The 22324-nt window shown below is 45.4% G+C and overlaps 1 protein-coding gene across 2 annotated transcripts in view; it reads left to right on the plus strand.

Annotated features, from left to right (window-relative positions):
* The window catches only part of CDAN1 (codanin 1), an 87671-nt gene extending 72103 nt beyond the window's left edge, over positions 1 to 15568 (plus strand). For both annotated transcript variants that reach the window (XM_056545832.1, XM_056545831.1), the window contains exons 20-28: positions 38 to 187; positions 929 to 992; positions 5180 to 5258; positions 5340 to 5494; positions 6177 to 6281; positions 12968 to 13031; positions 13114 to 13316; positions 14624 to 14719; positions 14893 to 15568. In XM_056545832.1, coding sequence (XP_056401807.1) covers positions 38 to 187; positions 929 to 992; positions 5180 to 5258; positions 5340 to 5494; positions 6177 to 6281; positions 12968 to 13031; positions 13114 to 13316; positions 14624 to 14719; positions 14893 to 15018 — 1042 coding nt within the window. In that variant the 3' untranslated portion in view covers positions 15019 to 15568. The remainder of the gene's footprint in view (positions 1 to 37; positions 188 to 928; positions 993 to 5179; positions 5259 to 5339; positions 5495 to 6176; positions 6282 to 12967; positions 13032 to 13113; positions 13317 to 14623; positions 14720 to 14892) is intronic.
* Positions 15569 to 22324: the final 6756 nt, after the last annotated feature.

Genomic DNA, 22324 nt, shown 5'->3' on the forward strand with positions numbered 1-22324 from the left:
ATACAACTATAATTATGTTTCTTTCCGTTACCTTAAGGGCGACTCTGGTGGCAGATCTTGTGAAACAGGCAGAGGCCATCTTAAAGGATAAAGTGACAGAGGACAGTGCAGAAAATAGCAAGCTCCTGGACAGTGTGATTGTCCGGCTCTGTGAGGATGGGCGACAGGCTCTTCACAGAGGCCAAGAGTAAGCAGAACATATACACCTGTAGTTATTCTTGTTTGTTTTATTACCAACCTTATATTACGTTTGATTTTTATATAATCTCTAACTTTATGTATTCTATGTCATATATCTATATTTCCTTCTTCCTGCATATATCTAGTTATGTTATCCTGTTTATTATATTTAGTATAATTTTCAGATCTGTATACAAACATTTGATTTTGTGATCTGGTAACACATTCAAATATTTCAAGATGTTGCCTTAAAGGAGAAGTATCATGGAAGAAACTTATCCCCACTCCGAAGGAGAGGGAATACGTTTTAGGTTGCAGGGTGTCAGAGCGCTGGGCTCCCCGCGATCTCCTGTTTAGGGCCCCGGCTCTCCTTCACAGCAGGGCTTCACTACCCCTGCCCCCTTCAAATAGCTCTATGGGAGAGCCGTTTGGCAATCTTCGGCTTTTCCTTAGAGCTATATAGAGGGGGCTTCGGGCGGGGGGCGTGACGCACCGCTGTGAAGGAGAGCAAGGGCTCCAAACAGGAGATCGCAGGGGGCCCCAGTGCTCGGAACCCCCTTGATCTAAAACTTATAGCCTATCAAAAGTTTTTTTCCTTGATACTACTTTTTCAAGATGTCAAATTTACAAAGTTTTTATTGGCTTCCCACTTGCTGGATCCTGTTGTCATTTTATGTGCTTATTATACCTTGTTCTGCTTTGTATCTAGCACATTTAAGTGAACTAATATAATACTTATTCTTTGTAGATACTGTAAAAAGAAGGCTCCAGAGGCTGTCAGAGCACTGCTACCTGAGGAGACATCTTCATGTGTGGGTGCATTCATATTGATACCTATTAAACTTGCCATCTCAATCATTCTTTGTTTATGTTTGAAATATATTTCACATTTACATTTTTAAACACTTGCCATATAGAAACATAGGGGGGATTTATCAAAGCTGTCTATTTCCCATATCAATATAGACCAACCTACAGAGCGTTAGGCCGGTCTGTTGTGTGCCTAATTTATCAAAAGGCTCACGGCTCTTGATAAATTCTGCACACGGACTTCGGGATCTACGGTTTAACTGTATTTCTCAGCCGGCTCCATTGGGGAACACAGATACCGTGGGTATATCTTGCTGAGACTAGGCCATAAAAAGAAAGTCAGCCCCTCCTAGCAGGATATACCCCGCCTACAGACTCTGAGCTAATCAGTTTTAGCTTAGTGTCCGTAGGAGGAAGACACAGGTCTGGAGTTCCCAAGACCTGGTCTTTTACTTTTTTAGTTCACGGAAGTGTATTTAGGTTTTTTCTCCTTTTTATTTCCCGTTTTTAGGTGGGTGTTCAGGAGCATGGCGCTCACTGTCGTCCCCCCCCCCCCCCCATTTGCGATGAAGGGGCACAGGCATAGAGCTATGCACTGTCAAACCCTTCTCTCCACCGGCCAGCGCCTGGGGTTGTACCTTGTACCCCCCTGAAATGGGTTTCCTCCCTTTCCCAGTCAGTTTCCGACCTGGCGCAGGTTTTCCGTTCTGTGGTTACTACCTTGGAGCGATCTTCCTTGCGTCTGCCCTCCAGAGAGGCCCGCTCCCTCTCCCCTGATCCTCCTTTTGGGGGATCTCACAAGTGCCCTAAGGTGTTATCCTCTGGCTCTTCTCTGGAATCCCAAGCTTGGGACAGGCGCTCTCCTCATGGGTCTCGCTTCTCCTCCCTGGCAGCGCCCTTGTTCTAGGGTCCGCTCTCCTGGTCACCATCCAAGGTCTCCTGCTCTACGTGCCAAGTCCGCCTCGCCTTCATCTAAGGCTGCTTCCACCTGCTTTCATTCTCCTGGGGAGTTGGAGGATGAGGCTTCGGGTTCTGCCTCTGATCCAGAGGACCGAACCAGCGTGACCCACATGGGGGACAGCTTGGTGTTAGCCATCAGGGACACTTTTCACCTAGAGGACCCCAGAACTTCAGACCCAGCTCCAGAAGTTTCCTTCCACCGCTCCCGTCGCTCTCCTAAGGTTTTCAGCTCCCATGCTGAATTTGACGCCTTGCTTAAAGTTTCATGGAAGCATCCAGACAAATGCTTCTAAGGGACTAAGAAGGTTCAGGCACAGTTTCCATTTTCCCAGGACTTGATTGCGAAATGGACAGCGCCGCCTGCTGTGGATCCTCCGGTTTCCCGTATGTCAAAATCGACTAATCGACTACTACCATTGGCGGATGTGGCCTCCTTCAAGAATCCGGTGGACAAGAGGATTGAGAATCTGGCCAAGTTTGCCTTTGAAGCGGCGGGTTCATCCTAGCTTCCCGCTTTCACTTCTGCTTGGGTGTCCAAGGCCCTGTCTGTTTGGGCTTCCCAACTCCGTCAGGTCATTTTGTTTGGATCCCCTTCGGAAGATCTGGCTGATCTTGCATAAAGACTACTTCTGCTCTGCTTCCTTACAGTCCGCCCGTTGTACGGCTTTTGCTACAGGTGAGCTGGTGGCGATTCATCGATCCATGTGGCTGAAGGCTTGGGACACTGATGCCGCTTCTAAGAAGTCTCTCATGGAGCTTCCTTTCTCCGGGACCTGGCTCTTCGGAAAATGCCTGGACGAGATTATCTCTGAGGCTACTGGTGGTAAGAGCTCCTTACTACCACAGAACCAGTCCTGCCGTAGCGATTCCCAACGAAAGTCAACCTCCTTTCGGCCCTTTTGGCTCTGCTCGGGCAGCCAGGCCGGTGCCCTCACAGGATAGGAAGCCGCCTTCCTTCAAGGCACGTCCTTCCTGGAAGTCTGATAACCGCTCAGGCCGCTTTGCAGCCAAGTCAGGCACCCGTAAGCCTTCCTCCGCCTGACGAGACACCCCCCACCCGGGAATTCTTTTCGGGTTTGAGGTAGTTCAGGTACAGGACTCTTGGGTCAGAGATGTCGTTTCCCAGGGATATCGGATCGAGTTTTCTTCCTTTCCAAGGGACCGCTCTTTTCGTTCTCAACCTCCTTGTTCTCCTTCCTTGGCGGCGGCCTTTCGGGTCGCACTTCGGACCCTTCTCGCTGAGGGAGTGATCGTCCCAGTTCCTCCCAGGGAGCGTTTTTCAGGGTTCTACTCAAATCTTTTTTGTCCCCAAAAAAGGGGGCTCCATCCGCCCTATCCTGTATCTGAAGCTCCTCAACCGCAACCTCCTCCTCCGTCATTTCCATATGGAGTCTCTCCCCTTTGCCACCCCAATTTACTGTCACTGCCTTTGACAGCATCGCGGTTGAAACCACGGTTCTAAGGGCCAGGGGGTTCTCACCCCAAGTGATCCGCACAATGATCAGGGCTTGTAAGCCTTTCTCTCCGAAGATTTATTACCATACTTGGTGGTCTTACTTTCGATGGTGTGAATCTCAATCTTTTTCTCCAGCTGTCTTCTCCCTGTCGCGCCTTCTTTCATTTTTACAGTCTGGACTGGAGCAACGATTGGCTCTCAGTTCCCTTAATGGTCAGGTGTCGGCACTCTTCATTCTCTTTCAGCGCCCCCTGGCGTCCGATTCTTACAGCTTCACTTTTCTGCAAGGCGTAGCTCATGCGGCTCCACCGTATAGATCCCCCTACTCCACCGTGGGATCTGAATCTGGTTCTCAGTGCATTACAAGGCGCTCCCTTTGAACCTCTCCGGGAAGTTCCTATTTGCGTCCTTTCCTGGAAGGTGGCCTTTCTCATTGTGGTTTCAGAACTGGCGGCTCTTTCCTGCCGTTCCCCCTACTTGGTCCTACACCAGTTCAAAGTTGTTCTCCAACCGATCCCCACCTTTTTACCTAAGGTGGTCTCCTCTTTTCACCTGAATGAGGATATCATCCTTCCGTCCTTCTGCCCAGCTCCATCCCATCCCAGGGAACGTTTGCTTCACTATCTTGACGTAGTTGGGGCTGTTCGGATCTACTTTTCGGTCACTTCATCCTTCCATCAGTGTGACTCTTTCTTTGTGCTTCAGGAGGGTCATCGTAAGGGACTTCCTGCTTCGAAGGTGACCATTTTGTGGTGGATCTGTTCTGCCATTTCGGAATGAAAAAGGAAGGCTCCACCTTTTCAGGTCTCAGCTCATTACACTCAATCCGTCGGGGCCTCCTGGGCCCTCCGCAATAGGGCTTCAGCCTTGCAAGTCTGTAAGGTGGCCATTTTGTCATCCTTGCACACTTTTACAAAATTTTACCAGGTGCACACTTTGCGTCTGCTGACGCCGGTTTGGGTCGCAAGGTGTTGCAAGCAGCTGTGGACCAGCCTTCCACCTGAGTTGCTTGGGTTCTCTCCCACCCTGGGTACTGCTTTGGTACGTCCCACGGTCTCTATGTCCCCCCATGGAGCCGATCTCTTTCTCGGAGGATCCATTGGGGGATACAGCACCCACCCACTGGTTTCTTTGGTTCAGTTGTCAGTCTGGGGCCATACAGCAAATGTATTTATAGAGGCTAATCACCCAACAGAGGCCAAAATAGTGTAATCATGGCCTGTTGGGTGGTTTCCAGATGGATTTGCGCTTTCCTGCTGGATTAAATAGTGCAAACCCCACACACACCGTATATATTTTTGACTTGGGAATCTGTGTTGCTACAAAGTGGCATCTGTCATAGCCATATGATTGCAGTAAGTCCCCTGAAGTATAGCCCAGCTGAGTGCTACGAAAACATGGTGTGTAAAAAGAGCTATATTCTTTTTTCCACATTTTTTATGGGACAATTTGTATTCATGTATTTAAATGACACTATTTATAATATCAGATAATGTATTGAAAATGTGTTAAAAATTATTTTGGGGTTTAGTAGGAAGAAGACAGACAATTATGCAAAACACTTCAGTATTTCAATGTATTGTCATTTTACCAATGATCCCTTATAACTTGCCTTTCCCTGTACACTAGTCCCCAGCTTGACAGGCCAACAGCACCCTGCGGTCAGGAAGGGGGTGGGGGGGCGTCAATCTGATGCTGCCGCTTCTATTGACCACAGCATCTAGGTAGTATAAATTGTAACTATACCTAACATCTGCTCTTTTTATACACTAGGTTCTACGTAGCGCCGAAGAAATTGCTGTGTCCTTGGCAATAGAGAAGGCCTGTACGTGGCTGAATACGAACATCTCAGGTAGCTTCAGTAACATCTATCCTAGATAATGTATTTGTAGTTTATTCTCTTATTGATCTTGTAACGTTCTGTGTATTTAAGCATTAATAAGGAGGGACGTGAAGGCCACATTCAATCACATGATAAAGTCACAGAGTGTCCTATCCTCGGTGGAAGGTACAGATGTGAAAAAGGGATGTCGGGAAGGCTGTGACCACAGAGCAACACTCCCTTCCAGGCTTGTTACTGAAATAAAAGTAGGTGCATTTTTATTTTTGATTCCAACTTCTACTCTGCACGTTATTGCTACATATACCTGCACCCATCTTGTGAAAGTCCTACAATATATTTATAAATGGCTGAGTACTATGTGCACCTAGAACCTGAACCAGTGTTTATGAATGCTGTGTCTTGCTTCTTCTAAACTGCTGCAGTCATTTGGGTGTAGGGAAAACCTTTTCACATGTTACATTATTGTGCTAAAAGGAGCAGAAAGTGCTTCCTTTAACAGCTGTGCTGCAAATGCATTTCGTGTCCACAGGACTTTTTTTTTCATGGGGTTGAGAGGACTCTTGTGAGCACCCACCAGTTAAACAGCATGCAGACATCTTGAAAAGTCGATGCTTTCGATATCCATGAAATAAGAAACCAGTGAACATTTACATATGTCATCAGAGAAGAGTTTTATTATTAAAGGGGTTTTTCAGGCTTGATAGGCCTTCAATATTTCTTTTTGATTTTTTTTTTTTATATATTTTTTTTATATTTTATTTTATTGATTTTGATATTTCTTCAAGATAGGCCATCAATCGCTGATCACTAAACGGTGAATTGGACTAGAAGCCTTGTGCCGTACATTGTGTAGTGGTGGTGTTACTGCAATTTATCCAGTCCCAAAAGGATTGGATTAACTATGTTTATTATGTGCTTGTTTACCAGGAAATGCTGTGCATTGCTCTTGGGCCACGTGGTAATGAAGGAGTGGAAATCACAGAACTCAAACGTTTTATTGATCATCTCTCAGAAACTCTGAATTGCAGAAAGGTAATTCATTTTTTGTAGAATTCAGGTTCAAAAGACTTCTTAGACTTCACTAACAATTACATTAAAGGGGTACTCCACTGGAAAACTTTTTTTTTAAATAAACTGGTGCCAGAAAGTTAAACATATTTGTAAATTACTTCTATTTCAAAATCCTAATCCTTCCAGTGCTTATCAACTGCTGTATGCTCCACTTTTCTGTCTGACCACAGTGCTCTCTGCTGATACCTCTGTCCATTTTAGGAACTGTCCAAAGTAGAAACAAATCCCCATAGCAAACCTATCCTGCTCTGGACAGTTCCTGACATGGACAGAGGTGTCAGCAGAGAGCACTGTGGTCAGACAGAAAAGAAATTCAAAATGAAAAGAACTTCCTGTGGATCGTACAGCAGCTGATAAGTACTGGAAGGATTAAGATTTTTCAATAGAAGTTAATTTACAAATCGGTTTACCCCTTTAACCCCTTAAGGACTCAGCCCATTTTCACCTTAAGGACTCAGCCCATTTTCACCTTAAGGACTCAGCCCTTTTTTGCAATTCTGACCACTGTCACTTTATATATTAATAACTCTGGTTATTGTTCTGGCACTATGGGGGCTTTGTAAACACACGTGGCCTTCATTTCCGGACAATTTTTCTCACCAAAAGCCCACAGAGCACTTTACATCCACATATGGGTTATGTATTTACATAGAAGAAATGGGGTTACAAAATTTGGGGGTCTTTTTTCCTATTTTTCCTTGTGAAAATGAAAAATGTAGTGTCATTCCAGCACTTTAGTGATTATTTTTTTTTTTTCCCATCCAAATTTAACAAAAATTCGTCAAAAACCTGTGGGGTGTTAAGGCTCACTATACCCCTTGTTACGTTCCATGAGGGGTGTAGTTTCCAAAATGGGGTCACACATTTTTTTGCGTTTGTCAGAATCGCTGTAAAATCATCCACCCCTGTGCAAATCACCAATTTAGGCCTCAAATGTACATAGTGCGCTCTCACTCCTGAGCCTTGTTGTGCATCCGCAGAGCATTTTACGCCCACTTATGGGGTATTTCCGTACTCAGGAGAAATTGCGTTACAAATTTTTTTTTCCTTTTACCTCTTGTGAAAATGTAAAGTATGGGGCAACATCAGCATGTTAGTGTAAAACATTTTATTTTTTTACACTAACAGTCTGGTGTAGATCCCAACTTTTCCTTTTCATAAGGGTTAAAATGAGAAAAAGACCCCCAAAACTTGTAACGCAATTGCTCTTGAGTACGGAAATACCTCATATGTGGCCCTAAACGTTTTCCTCCGAAGCGAGAGAGCGCCATGCACATTTGAGGCCTAATTTAGGGATTTGCAAAGGGGAGGACCCGGATGCAAGCGGGAGAATTCTATGGGAGTTGCGGAGCGCTGCGGCTGATAATTCATTGGGGGGGGGGGGGGAGTGGGGGCTTAGAGAAGCAGAGCAGCGCCTGCGGGTCACATATGATTAGTTCCCCAGCGTGGGGGGAGGGGGGGGGGGGGGTAGAGGAGGGATACCGTGGAACCGCCATAACTTACAAAAATACTGTGATATGCATTTTTGGTCATACCGCCCAGCACTACCGTGGGGTATATCTTGCTGACACTAGGCGTTAACAAAAAAAAAAGACGTTGGCACCTTCTGGCGGGATATACCCACTGACTGAGCTAATCAGCTTTAGCTTAGTGTCAGTAGGAGGCAGGCAAAGGTCTGGAGCTCTCCAAATCTGGTCTTATTTATTTATTTTTTTTTCTTTCTAGTTTTCTAGAGTGTTAGGTTTTTTACTCCTTTGTTGTTTTATTTAGGTTGGGGCGACAGGAGCATGGCGCTGCCTGATCCCCCACTTGTGAGAAAATCGAAACAAGTGTTTTTAACATGGTATTTAAAGGCACCCCCATTTATTGTTATATTTAAATTGTGTGAGGTTCTTTTATTAAATTATGGCTTTACATTTAATGGTGTTTTAGGTGTTTTAATTGCAATTATTGAATGCAAAGCCAGGAACCGATCATAAACAGAGGACACTTAAAGAAAAGACTGACATTTCTCGGTCGCTCTTCATTGGGGGACACCTTACTGATGGGTATATGCTCTTGCCACTAGGAGCCGCTGACACTAGGAAAAAAAGTCAGCTGCTCCCTGGCAGGAATACTCACCCACTGGAAGTGAGGTAATCAGCTTTAGCTGGTGTCAGTAGTAGGCAAGACACAGTTCTGAGAGCTCCCCAGACCTGGTCTTTTTTTTAAATTATTTTCTAGTAAGGGCTGTTTAGTTAGATTTTTTATCTCCCTTTTATTACCCTTTTTCAGGTGGGGGTTCAGGAGCATGGCGCTACCTGTCCTCCATATGCGACAAAGGGGCTCGGAACATGAGTATGGGCCGTCAACCCCTTACTGCCAACGGCCAGCGACTGGAGGTTGTACCCTGGGTCCGGTCCCCCACTTGCCCCTGCTCGCCCCACTATCTTAGCCTTGTATGATGCAGCGTGGCCTAATGCTGGCTGAAGCCGTCAAGAGGTGAGTATGCCCCCCATTACCCCACCCCCCAACAAAGGAGCAGTAGTAGCGCTTAGACCCATACCGGTTGTCTACTAGGGACCCATATCTGTAAGCCAGACAGTGGTCTGCTTGGTTTGCCTCCGCCGCCTGTCGTTCATCACACAGCTGATGTATCTGCGGATGGAGTTCCGGTACCCCACTACTGGTGTGAGGTGTCCGATGGAGTGCCCTGTTGTATACTATGGACCCATACCAGTAAGCCAGACAGTGGTCTGCGTGGTCTCCTCTGCCGCCTGTCATTCATCACATAGCTGTTGTATCTGCGGCTGGAGTTCCGGTACCCCGCTGTTGTGCGAGGTGTACGAAGAAGTGACCCAGCGTGTCCTATGGACCCTATATGGGGTGATGGGGGATACCATTCACGGCTCCCCCGCCTCCCCCGTTCTCAGGGCGGCGGGGATACTATCCATGGCTCCTAGGCCTTCCCTCCCTCCCACATACGACAGAGGGGCACAGTGATCGCCTATCTAGCTGTCGCCCCCTCTTCGCCAGCACCTGGAAGATTACTTGTTCAGCCAGACTGTTGTCTGCGCGGTTCCGGTGCCGTCGGTCTCCCATCTCAGGGCTGACGCGGGCATGGCCAGGTTCCTAATTCTCACTGCTGGTGTGAGGAATCTGGATGTGGGTCCCTGCAATTACATGGGACTTATGCCAGTAAGCCAGACTTTTTTCATCTGGGTCTCCTGCTCCACTAGGTCGACTGTTAGCTCGGCCGCACTCCGGTACCCCACTTTCCGTCGGGGGCTTCGAAGGAGTGATCCTGTCCGTTAAGGAATCCTATCCCAGTCAGCCAGACAGTTGTCTGCATGATTACTGCTACGTCAGATCAACTACCATACATTTTCCGCTCCGAGAACGGAAGTTCAGGTAATGCACTGCCGAGGTGCAGTTCCGAGTGAGTCACCCCATGTTGCTCCATGGGCCTTATACAATGCACCTCTTACTGGTTCCTGCTTTACCAGGTCCCTGTCTACATGCCTACTGCTCTCACAGCTGAGGGCTGGTGGCCGCTTTTAATGTGTGGCTCTGAATGCGGGACCCGGTGTGGCCATGGTCCCTATGCCATTTAGCCAGACTGTGTCTACATGATTTCTAATCCACCAGGTCATCTCCCTCTTTCCTGACACTCCCGCGACTGCAGCCCGGTGACTCTCTTCCATGTGAAGTTCAATCAGACTGTGTTTGCTTGTTTCCTGTCCCACATACCTCCTTCTCTTGCATCTGCAACAGCGGTCCTGGTGTGTGGCACCATTAGGAGATGGTATGTGGACGTTTCCTACAGGTTCCAAGGCCTTTCACAGCAACAGAAGCACTCTCTGTCCTTTCTAAGAATTCCATGTTGGTCTGCTAGGGGCCTGGTTATGACACACCGTTGGGTGCTGAGCTGCCGGGCTTTTGGATGTCTGCATTTTCTTTCGTGTTTGCAGTCTTGGTACCCCACTATCTTGAGGTCTCCATGTCTGTGTCCCTACGCATGTTACGGTCCCTCTGCACATGTAGTGCCCACCTTCCTTCTGTCGGTGAGGTGTGCCTCGGGCCTTCCTGTAGTTTTGTTTCCAAAAACATTTGTGGTGGTTGAGCACCACTGTTCTGGCATGGGGCCTGGTGGGGCGTCATCAGTTCAGCGCTCTCCCTATGCCTCCAGGTATCTTCCTGGATTCCTGTACAGGGTGGCTCAGGCGCCTGCTCTGTTGCCTTACTCATGATCAGACTGGCTCCGTTGGCGCCCATCGGGCCCAGGGTCTCACCCCGATGGGCTGTTCCTCTCAGCACTGTTGGTTGCTGTGTGTGTGTGTGTGCCCTTCTTCCTTGCATCTTGTCCAGCTCCAGTGTCCGGGATTCCGATCCCTCTGGGGACACAACTTGGCTCTATTTTACTACCGAGATGGAGTCATCTCTCTATATATAGGTGGGGTATCTGGCTGGGCCCTTGTTTTTCGCTGAAAGCATTTGGAAGAGCTTTGCAATGTCTCGGCCTGTGTGCTTACTGCCCATTATGGCAGCCTGGCTTTCTTCCTGTTTCTTGGTTATCTACTGCTGTTCATGCAGCCATGGCACTCTCCTCTTTGTTTTTTTTTCCATCTGTATGGCTTGGCGATGGGCGGTCTAGACACCGTCTGTCGTTTGAGTCCTACCATTGCTCTCCTCCCCCCTCGGCACGCTCTCCCTTTTAAGGTGTATTCCTCCTTCCCTTGTCTGTGTCAGTTGCGCTACACAATCTGCTGGAGTAACCTTTGTCTTCAGAGCCTGGGTGTCCCAGCCGGGTTCCCATCCAGACGGGTTGTTACTTCAGTGTGCTTTGGTCAGCTCGGACTGCTGGGGCCTGGGACCGGTTGGTCTCCTTGTCTTGGACACTATCCTGGGACACTGAGGCGTGCCTTCATTCCTAGGTCGGCCCTCCTGAGTCTTGGGCCTTACTAATGGTTGAAGTCTCGGGCAGGTGTAGCGATCCTGCCCAGACTTCTCCGCGTTCACATTTGTGGGGCGGTCTCTCTGTGCCGCACGTATTGTCTCGTCACGGAAGTTTGTCACCCGGAGAGTTTCGCGGACATTGGGTTTCCTTACCCTACAGGTGTAAGTCTTCCAGGAGATTCAGGAACCTCCTTTTTTTCCCATGTCGGATGCTCCTTTTCAGGGTCTTCTGCTCCTTTTTTGGCCATTTATTCTTCTGTGTCCGTCTTCCAGGTGACTCAGGCACCTCCAGTTTCCAGGTCTATCGTTCCGGGATGCCCCCTTTTCTGGACGTTCCACTCCTTTCTGGCTGTTAATACCTTCCGTCTCCTCCTTCGGGGTCTATGTTCTCTCGAGATGGAGGGAGTTCCAGTCATCCGGATCACACCAGTCAAGCTATTTCGCCTCCTGGGTGCTCGTGTCGGGCCCCTGGATGGGGGGTTTGGGTCTTCAGATGTTCGATTCATCGATCTTCTGTACCAAGTCTCTCTAGCCGGTTTCCATCGCTTTCTTTTTTCCAGTGGTTTTCTGGTCTCCACCTTCCGTACTCTCCTTCTGCCAGGCATCCACTGCTCTCCCTGGCATTTATCCACTGTGTTCTCTTGAATCGGTTGACACTGGATGGGGTTCTCTTGTTGTGCCCTTTTCCATTTTTGTTTTCCAGCTGAGCTAGCCCTCTGTCTGGTTCTGTGTTACTTGGAGTTGTTTTCCCACCTCCTTCAAGGATGGTTCTGGCCCATCTGGCTTCCTAGTTGACCTTTTCTTGTCTCTCTATATGGATGTAGGTTTAGAGTCTCTGCAAAGGATGATCCCTTCCTTTGGCATCCCAGTCCATCTCCATGGACCACAGGCCTTGCGGTCAAGTGGGTTTGTGGGTTCAGTCTCTGGACTGATCCCCTTTTGCTAGTGGTTGTTCTTCCCACCCTAGGGGACTGCTTTGGTACATCCCATCAGTATCTGTCCTCCAATGAAGAGCATCCGAGAAAAGGAGATTTTTTTGTACTGACCGTAGAAATCTCTTTCTCGTAGCCTTCCTTGGGGGACATTGCACCCACCCATTTCATCAACTTTTGTCCGGATAATCTTTTCCTGTAGTTTTTTTTTTTTTTTTTTAATCCGGGATTCTTTTCTAGGGTCCTTTTGGACATGTTACTTTGTTGACTTCTCCTACTACTTTGTGACAAAACTGATTACCTCACTTCCAGTGGGCAGGTATATCCTGCCAGAGAGAAGCTGGCGGAATTTAAGCTGCGGAAAATCAGCTGCAAGCCCCATTGATGTCAGTAGGGACTGCGGCGGATTTTCCGCAGCGTAAATTCCACCGCGGAAAATCTGCTGCGGACAGCCGAGAAGAGCCCGCCCACTTTCAAATACGCAGCGGAAAACCCGCAAAAAAATCCGCTCATGTGAACGTACCTTTAGGCTGTCCTGTCATGTTGGGAGGCCCACTGGTGGGGAAACACTGGTGTGTATATCAATGCGCGTGTGTGGAGGGACACACATGCTAAGTCACTCTTTCCACAGCCAGGTTTCTGCATAGTCATCCTCTCTTTACTGGTGCTCAGTCAAAAAATATAGCTTACTGCCTAGCATATCAGGAAAAGACATGAGTCCCCCTTTGAAGTAAGGCATTGGTCTTTTGTGTTCTTTTTATAATTTATTTCTTTTGACAGTATCTTACCACTACGACAGAACATCATCTTGCAAAATGTACAGTGGAGATAGCGTCACTTTTAGGTAAGACAGAACTAATGTCTAGACCACTAGGTAAATAATTTGCCTTTCCCTCTTAATGGAGAATTATTTCCTAAAACTGCAGTGTCTGATCAAGTTCCGTTGCTGGGGGTCACAACTTCGGAGGCAAATCCTTTGCAAAAGCAGAGCAGGAAGCTTGAAGAAACCAGGCGTGTCCTGACATCTTTAGTTAACGTTTGGGCAAATGATTTCCGGGTTCCAGTACCTGTCCAGATAATGTTGAGACACAAAAACATTACTAACATTAAGCATGTTCAGAGCTGCAAGGTGAGATGAGCTGGAATTTGGCTGACTACAGTGTGATGAATTATAAGTCAATGCTGACACAGGACCTTTATTACCTTGTGCAACCTGTGCCAGTTAGACACTCGGAATAGGTTTTCACGCTAAGGCTTTAAAGGGAAACTGACAGGAGGGTCATTGGCACTAACCTGAATATACACTCACCCCATTCCATGAGGCTGATGCGGAGATATAAAGGAAAATGTATATTAATTCACAGAAACTAGCAATGGGGGCATTCCCATTGTTTTTTTTTATAGCAATGGCTACACGCGCAGCTCCTTCCCATTTACTATTCACTCCTCTCTCTGCTGACATTAAAACTGACTTAATCTCTTCCGCAGAAGCCCCTGTGCATGTGTTGCTGAATTGCTACCCCTGAAAGTGTATAGTGATTCGGAGTCAGTAGAGAGCAGTGATTAATTATGATGGGGTTGGGGCTGGGCAGGAGAGAGATGTCGCTGTAAACATTACTAAAAGTGCAATGGGAGCTCACTGTTTCTGTGAATTAGCATGCATACGTTTTCCTTAAAGGAGTAGTCCAGTGGTGACCCAGTGGTGAACAACTTATCCCCTATCCTAAGGATAGGGGATAAGTTTGAGATTGCGGGGGGTCCAACCGCTGGGGCCCCCTGCGATCTCCTGTACGGAGCCCCGACAACCCGCAGGAAGGGGGCGTGTTGACCTCCGCACGAAGTGGCGGCCGACACGCCCCCTCAATACAACTCTATGGCAGAGCCGAAGCGCTGCCTTCGGCAATCTCTGGCTCTGCCATAGAGATGTATTGAGGGGGCGTGTCACCCGCCGCTTCGTGCGGAGGTCGACACCCGCTATCTGGCCGGAGAGCCGGGGCCCCATACAGAGACATCGCAGGGTGCCCCAGGGGTCTGACCCCCCCGCGATCTCAAACTTATCCCCTATCCTTAGGATAGGGGATAAGTTTTTCACCACTGGACTACCCCTTTAATATCTCTGCAATGGCCACACAGAATGGGGCGAGTGCTAAAGTGTTCAAAAGAGGGTCACCATTACTATATTAGTATATATGTACATATACAGGTTAATGCGGGGTGACCCTAAATGGAACAGAATGGACACTTCAAATTTATATGTATTATATACATCAGTGATTCACAACCAAGTTGCCTCAGCTGTTGCAAAACTACAATTCCCAGCATGCCCGGACAGCCAACGGCTGTCCGGGTATGCTGGGAGTTGTAGTTTTGCAACAGCTGCAGGCACCCTGGTCGTCAACATAGACTAATTAAATATTTTTCTTTTTGTTCTTGTAGTGGGAACTGTTCATGTTTATGCTACAACAGCTGACTGCAGTGGGGCTTCTACAGAACGCTGACATCTGCAGACTGCAGGAATACCAGTGGACTTCAGTAAGTATACATTTAGCATTTGTGGAAAATAAAGGAAAAGTGTCCAGCAGTTCAGAGGTTAAAAGTTATTTTATTCAGCACGGAGTTTAATGTAATTACATATTTTATTTATTTAATTTTAAGTTTGTATTTAAAAGTCTTATTGTGAACTAAATATAGTCACTTCTCTGTAGGACTTGTTGATGGAGCTGGATAAACTAGTGCTCGAATCTGAAATTTTAAGAAATCCTGAGGAACCCAAGGACTCTCCATGTATACATGTGCCACACACAGTAACCGGAATCATAGCTCCCAGCTAGACCCGGGATCAATCCTTGTATATTCATTGCTGCTGCTATCTGTGCTACCTGTGAGTGAATGAGGACAAGGCGCTGCCAGTGAACATACGTCTGCTGCCAGGAGCCGACTCACAAGTGACCCCAAGCTGTAAGCACAACTTCATTCAGAGTTTATATTGATCTTCTCTTATTTTCTAGAGGGATCTGTTTATTTTTATGGAACGGTAAATCTAGTAAGTGACTGGGGTTGATCTGCATCTTGCTTTGCTATGGCAGATGTATCGCTTTAATGCGCACAGGTGACAGCTCCACGTTCAACCCTATTTTATGTTATGTTACCTAAATAAAAGAATTCAGAATTTCGGAGGGTTTTAAAATAACCTTCAACAGGTGTTTTTACATAATATCACGGTAACTGACACTTGGACTTTTTAGTTATTAATGTTTTATATATTAAATCACAAATGTAAAATATATAACTCACCGTGTGGAAGAGGTGTCTCCAATTTTACATGTTGACTACACAGTTTTTTCAAACCAAACTTCAAATTAAATAGTATTTTATGATTTATCCAGTGACTCCTCGGACACTCTTATTTTCCTCACTAAGTGGTAAACAGATATCAGTTTTTGTTTTACTAAGGTAAAATAAAGACGTGCGTGGGTTCTATTTCTCACCTTTGTCACAATCCCTGCTTGCGGTCATGTAATGAAAAAATATTCTTGTTTACATTAAAGGAAATCTGGCATCCATGTCACCTGCAGGTGAAACTGATGACAATGATACTTACCAGGTCCAGTTCCGTGCTGTGCTTTTTCCACTGTATCTTCTGTCCAGGGGCTGACTTGGAGTATGAGTGGAGCTTAGTGACGTCACCACTGCTGTTCTCTGCTGGGTCCCGGTGCTAGCAAACAGCAGCGGAGACCTCACTAAGCTCTGACCACAGCACGGAATGGGACCAGGTAAGTATCATTGTTATCAGCATCCCCTGCCTGTACCAACAGGTTAGTGCAGGTGACACTCATGACTGATTTCCTTTAAGATGATAAAAACTATCCAGACCAAGTTTACCTTGAATCTAGGTAATCAACAACATGTTCATATACAGAGAAACCTCTATAAGACCAACACCCAAAAGTCATCCTTTAAGGGAGTGGTCTTCTCAAAGAATGCACAATGTATAGTGGACTGAAAATCTAGTCTGGATAAAGGGGTGGTCTTTTGGAGAGGTTTCACTGCATATATTTTTCATATTTTTTTGTTTAAATTTGGAAATTTAAATTAACTGGCTTACAAAGTCTACAGGATTTTGTCAGCCCCTTCGTATGAGGACAAAAGTTCATTATAGTTAACATAGAACAATACACCTAGTAGATGGCGCTGCGGCTCTTTCAGACAAAACGAAGTAGGACCAAGGCTTAGTTTAAAGTCCACAGCGTAACCAAATTTTATTTGGTAAACAAAATAAAATAAAACATGCGATTGTATGTTTTATTATATTATTATTTTATTTTGTTTACCAAATAAAATTTGGTTCCGCTGTGGACTTTAAACTAAGCCTTGGTCCTACTCCGTTTTGTCTGAAAGAGCCGCAGCGCCATCTATTTCACACATTCAGTGAAATGTATCTGTGTATCCAGATGTGCCAGAAAATCTACAAGTAATTCAATGAAGGTTGTATTACAAGGTTTAACCATAGAAAGACTAATGGGGGGTCATACATACTAGACAAAATTGGCCGGACCCCACTGAATGCGGTGGAACTCGCCGACTATCTGAGACTGTGTTTACACCTGTGATGGTGGCTCCATTTTGTGCCTCTGTTGCAGGGTTCACCAGAGATATTGGAATAAATAGTGGAGCATGCTGTGCCATTATGTCCAGTAAAATGCTGCACTGCATTGGGCACTATTCATACCCAGCATTTAAGAGATCTGCCAGCACTGTTTCAGAAAATAAAACGCTGGTGTGAGCCCACAAATTCTGAGGCTTTGTTTGTAGTTACATAGCTGATCAACTAAAGAAATAAATTATGAAAACAACTCACCCGGGGGTCTTGGCAGATTAAATCTTTATTCAAAAGTCCATATAACGGTACAGTGGGTAGATGCAGAGGAGCAGCCTTGCAGCGACAGCCTGTTTCATGCACCCTAAGCGCACTTCCTCGGGCTGCCGTTCGGCAGGGTGCAGGAAACAGTCTGTCGCTGCAAGGCTGCTCCTCTGCATCTACCCACTGTACCGTTATATGGACTTTTGGATAAAGATTTCATCTGCCAAGACCCCCGGGTGAGTGCATCCATTTCTTTCTTCGAACTGTATGCTTCTATTTGCATAGTTTGGAGTGCACCCCCGTGGCAGCCCCACAAGTGTTTCTTGCCGCAGTCTCATTTCCCGGACGGTGTTCCGTGTGGATAAGCAGTGCCGGTTGCGTTCTGTATCTTTCAGCTGTTGGTTTCACCTGCGCTGTAACCCTGTGTATTGGGTTTAGTGCGGGACAACCAGCTGTCAGTTTCCCTTTAAACAAATCCATATCCTGATTTCTGTATTCTCAGGTTATGAAGTTGCCGAGAGATTTAAACAACCTGCTGCTGGAAAACAAAACTTTAAATGGGTACTCCACTGGCCCCTCACACCCCCTCCCATAGACTTGCATTGAGGGGTGTGACCAACCCCTGCAGCACAAAAACAGCATTCGGGAACATGGGACCCTGGTTTTCTGTGGGAGTGTGGAAGGAACCTGAGTGCTGTACTCTGGCATCTCCGGTGCTCCCATAGAAATAAATGGAGCGCGTGCCGTCTGCAGCATGTACTCCTCTCGGAGAGCTGGGTGCCTTCCAGGAGGTCGTTCGTGAGGGGGGTCCAGCAGTTGGACCCCCAGCGATCAGACACTTAAGCTGTGCATAGGGTGATAAATGTCTTTCACTGGACAAACCTTTTAAGACCTTAACTCTACGTGATCAGGTTTGTCAGGCCCAAGATCCTTAGAGGAGTGTATAAAAAAAAAAAATAACTCATTTTATGCATTCACCATTAAATAAAGACAAAGAGGAGACCGATATATTTCAAATATTTGTATTTTTCTTCATTCTGATACAGGAATAATTACAAATGAAAATCCAATGCAAGCGAATATGTAAATATAAATAACTTAGATTGTAAACATATAAAACTGTATACATTATATATATAAAAATAAACTATTTTCACTGTACAGAAAATTGTATCCTTCAGTATTCTCACAGGAGCGTCCACATCTGTAGTAAGTCATTTCACATGCGTTAACAACAATGTATTGTGCAATCTTGTAAAAAGTGACTAAATGTTACTGCCCCCCAGGAATCTAGACCAGTGGTCAGTCCCAGGAGATGCTGGGGGGGAGGATCATTCACAACATTTTATTTCTTGCATACTTGTTTAGTTTGTTTCTCAAACAACTGTTAACATTTTTTAGCTTTTTTTGGTGAGCTAAATAAATAATTTTAGTAATTTAAAAGTTTTCCCATAATGACAAATTATTCACCAATCCCAGCAGTCGGCCCCCCAATGATCATCCGAACGTAGGTCATAAGTTGTCATTATGGTAAAAGCCCTATAAGGGTAGGGTCACATATAATGGATCCCCAGTGTATTTTATGCTGCTGATCCGCCAGTGACCCCACCCATTTTGTGCCTCCAGCTATTGCCACCTCATTTCCCTGCCTCGCCCCATCCCCTGTGTGGCTGCTCGTAGCGGCGGATGGGGCTAGGCAGGGAAACGGGGGGGGGGGGGGGGGGGCAGAACAGCTGGAGGCACAAAATGGGTCGGTTCACCAGCGGATCATCTGTCTTCTGGCTGTGTGCCCAAAACAAGCGGGTCTTCTAGTGATAAGTGTATTGCATAGGATATAGGTATTTTATTCTTTATCTTATGCTTTTGCGGCCAGAAACTTGTTTCCTAAATTTTAAAAATACTAACCATTAAAACCTACATTGTTCTCCATTGTCACTTCATGTTGTCCTGTATATACTCTCATGACATCAGGATAGGAGATGTGTGTGTGACTGTGCCCATCTCCAGAACAGGGCCCCGGATCTCCTCCCTGCACGGAGCAGTAGATGGGAAGTGCTGGGCCATTTAAATTTCCACAAGATTTTATGGCATCAAAGCTGGTAAACAGGTTAACATAGAGCAAAAATCTAAACCAACAAAAAGCATTGCAGCAAATAGAAACCGAAAAAAAATTTTTTAGGGGAAATTCAGTAATGCTTATACCAGAAAACTGGTTACAACAGGTAAGTTGCCTTTTTAATGCCAGAACAATGCCATGATAAATTCCTTCAGGCAAATGTATTACAATCACAAGTCCCTTCCAACAGTGGATTTAACATTCTAACGAAAATGTAGTTACATTATGGTCATCGAAACAAGGACTTAATGGAATTTAACTGTGTTTCAGTCTGAGTTTTTCTGCTTCTTGTAAGTTAGATTTGTCATTAAAGGAACAACTGTCGGCCTGTTCACCCACACTAAACCCAATACACTGACCCAATACACTGGATTATAGTGTGTGTGAACACGAGTCCGATGAGGCGCTGGTCACGTGAGCGCTCAGTAGGCAAAAGCACTCGTGACCAGCACCAATGAATATTTAAATTCACCCGGCGGGTCCGCCTCCTGTGCACAATTCAGAGAATCTTTATAGGGACACAGCTCTGGACTGAAGGTACGTATCTGATCCCTCATCGGTCTCCTGTTCACCCACACTGTAACCCCCAGTGTATTGGGTTTAGTGTGGGTGAACAGGATAAACGTTTCCCTTTAAAGGGGTTTGATTGAAATCCCAAGAAAAAAAACTTTCGGTGTCAAAAACTAGATGGTGCAAACCGGATGGAACCATCCGCACATACAGTTCTGTACGGTCCCATTGACTCCCATGTTTAAAAAAAATAAAACATTTACGGTTTTTCACCCGCACCAAAAAACATGGTAGGCTACAGTTTCGGGTACAGCAAAAAAAAACAGACAAAACCGTACAGGATGCAAAACAGACACAACCTGATGCATCGTTTGGCATACGGTTTAGTCAATGCATAAGGTTTTCAATAAGTTTCCATACGGTTTTCACATTGAAAACATATACGGGAACTGTACTGCAAAAATGTGGTGTCATCACCTCTGCCTCCTACTCTTTTTAAAGTTTGCCTTGCACATTGTATTGATGCCTAATCTACAGTAAAGAAGTGTTCACTGGATGGTGAGTGCAGTCTTCTTTTTTTCTATTGTGCTATTTATTTATGTAAATAATTCAAAACCTGTCATATAGTAAAGAAGAATGTGACAAACCCTAATAGTAAATGGCATGAAAAACCTAAGTAGTCTAAAAGACTTAAATCTAAATAATAGGACCTCCCTATGTCCTGCATCAATCTTAGATTTAGTCCTGTAAACTCAGAATAACTTATTGGTACCCTTCTATATTTCAAAGTGTATGTGCTAATGTTTATCATATATTTCATGTAATTTGCCCCTAAAATAATGGAATACAGTACATTTTGTCTGTTTGGAAAATTAGAAATGTAACTTTATGACATGCGTGAGAATTCTTGCCTGTAATTCACATAGCTTATTCAGAGGACAGCAGATCAGCAGTAATCGCCCTACACTCCATGACCACAAGTCATTGTTTATATGAATGATGTCCATGTGCCTGTGCAGATCAGTCCTTCTTTAGGGTACGTTCACACGCGAGGATTTTTTAGCGGGTTTTCCGCTGCGTATTTGAAAGTGGCCGGGCTCTTCTCGGATGTCCGCAGCAGATTTTCCGCGGTGGAATGAACACTGCGGAAAATCCGCCGCAAGCCCCATTGAAGTCAGTAGGGACTGTGGCGGATTTTCCGCAGCGTAAATTCCGCCGCGGAAAATCTGCTGCGGACAGCCGAGAAGAGCCCGCCCATTTTCAAATACGCAGCGGAAAACCCGCTAAAAAAAAAAAACAGCGCGTGTGAACGTACCCTTAGGGAAATCTGTTGGCTTTGTACCAAGTACAGAGCTTGGGGATTCATTCAATTCTATATTGAAAACTTTCATTTTACATTTTATACACTGAAGCCTTTGGTATTTATCAACACTTAATAAGTAAATAAAGTTTAAGCCGTGCTGCAGGAAAGCTGCATTGTCCATTGTATCTTTATCCCTGCATTAGCTTCAGGTTAAAGGGTACTACACCAAAAGAAATACGTAACACAGCGCACACCCACAAAATCTATATCGCAAAAAAATATCTTTATTTCACATATAATTTATACAAGAAGCAGACAATACAGTTAAAACCAATTAAAAAAGGCCCAATGGCCACCTTCAGGTGGCCATTGGGCCTTTTTTTAATTGGTTTTAACTGTATTGTCTGCTTCTTGTATAAATTATATGTGAAATAAAGATATTTTTTTGAGATATAGATTTTGTGGGTGTGCGCTGTTACGTATTGCTTTTGGTGTAGTGCTTGTCATTTGATACGTATTGTAGCACCCCCTGTGGATTAATGGTGCGGAGCCCACCCATTTTTGATTGTATCAGGTTAAAGGGTATTCCCATCTGGGACATTGTATAATATATCCACAGGATGCGCCAAACATTTCTGATAGACTGATGGACGCCGGTTCCACCTTTCTAAAGATTGGGGGGGTCCTCTCTCTGTCACCTGCAGTTTTTATGCAATTTGTGAAATTCCTTGTTAATGGGTAATTAAAATAAACACAAAACTTGACATGTTGCCCACACGTCAAAAGTTTTAATTGCACCAGGTCTCCTGAGCAGATCCAACTTTTTTTTTTTTCTGTACAAGTCTGCATAGACTTATAAAGAGAAAAGGTCGGATTTGACTGACAGCTGTGGAGGGAGACGCGATGCGATAACAATTGTTATGTGTAGGCAACATGTCAAAAGTTTTTGTCTAATGACCATAACCCTGTAATTTTGAGTTATACAAACGGCATAGTCTCCGGAGCTAAGCTGTTTACATAAAACACACATCTAGATGGGAAAAGCCCTTTAAAAGGAACTACTTTGGTTCCCTAAGTCCTATTAGCTCTCCTCAGTACCTTTTTATATGCAGGGTACAGTATTCTATACCCATAATCTTCGTCTATCCACCTATTGCAAACATGACTGTATTGGCGCATAAGTTTAAACCAATATGGGGATGGATCCACCACATTTATTCATACAGTACCTGCCCTGTTAGTAGTAACACGCTTGATTGACACGCTGAATGTCGGCTTTGCATGCAACTCAAAGGTACAGGGGAGAGCTAATAACGCTGAGTAAACAGAAAACACAAAAAATAATAG

The sequence above is a fragment of the Hyla sarda genome, chromosome 11 (assembly GCF_029499605.1).
Source record: "Hyla sarda isolate aHylSar1 chromosome 11, aHylSar1.hap1, whole genome shotgun sequence".
NCBI lineage: Eukaryota > Metazoa > Chordata > Amphibia > Anura > Hylidae > Hyla > Hyla sarda.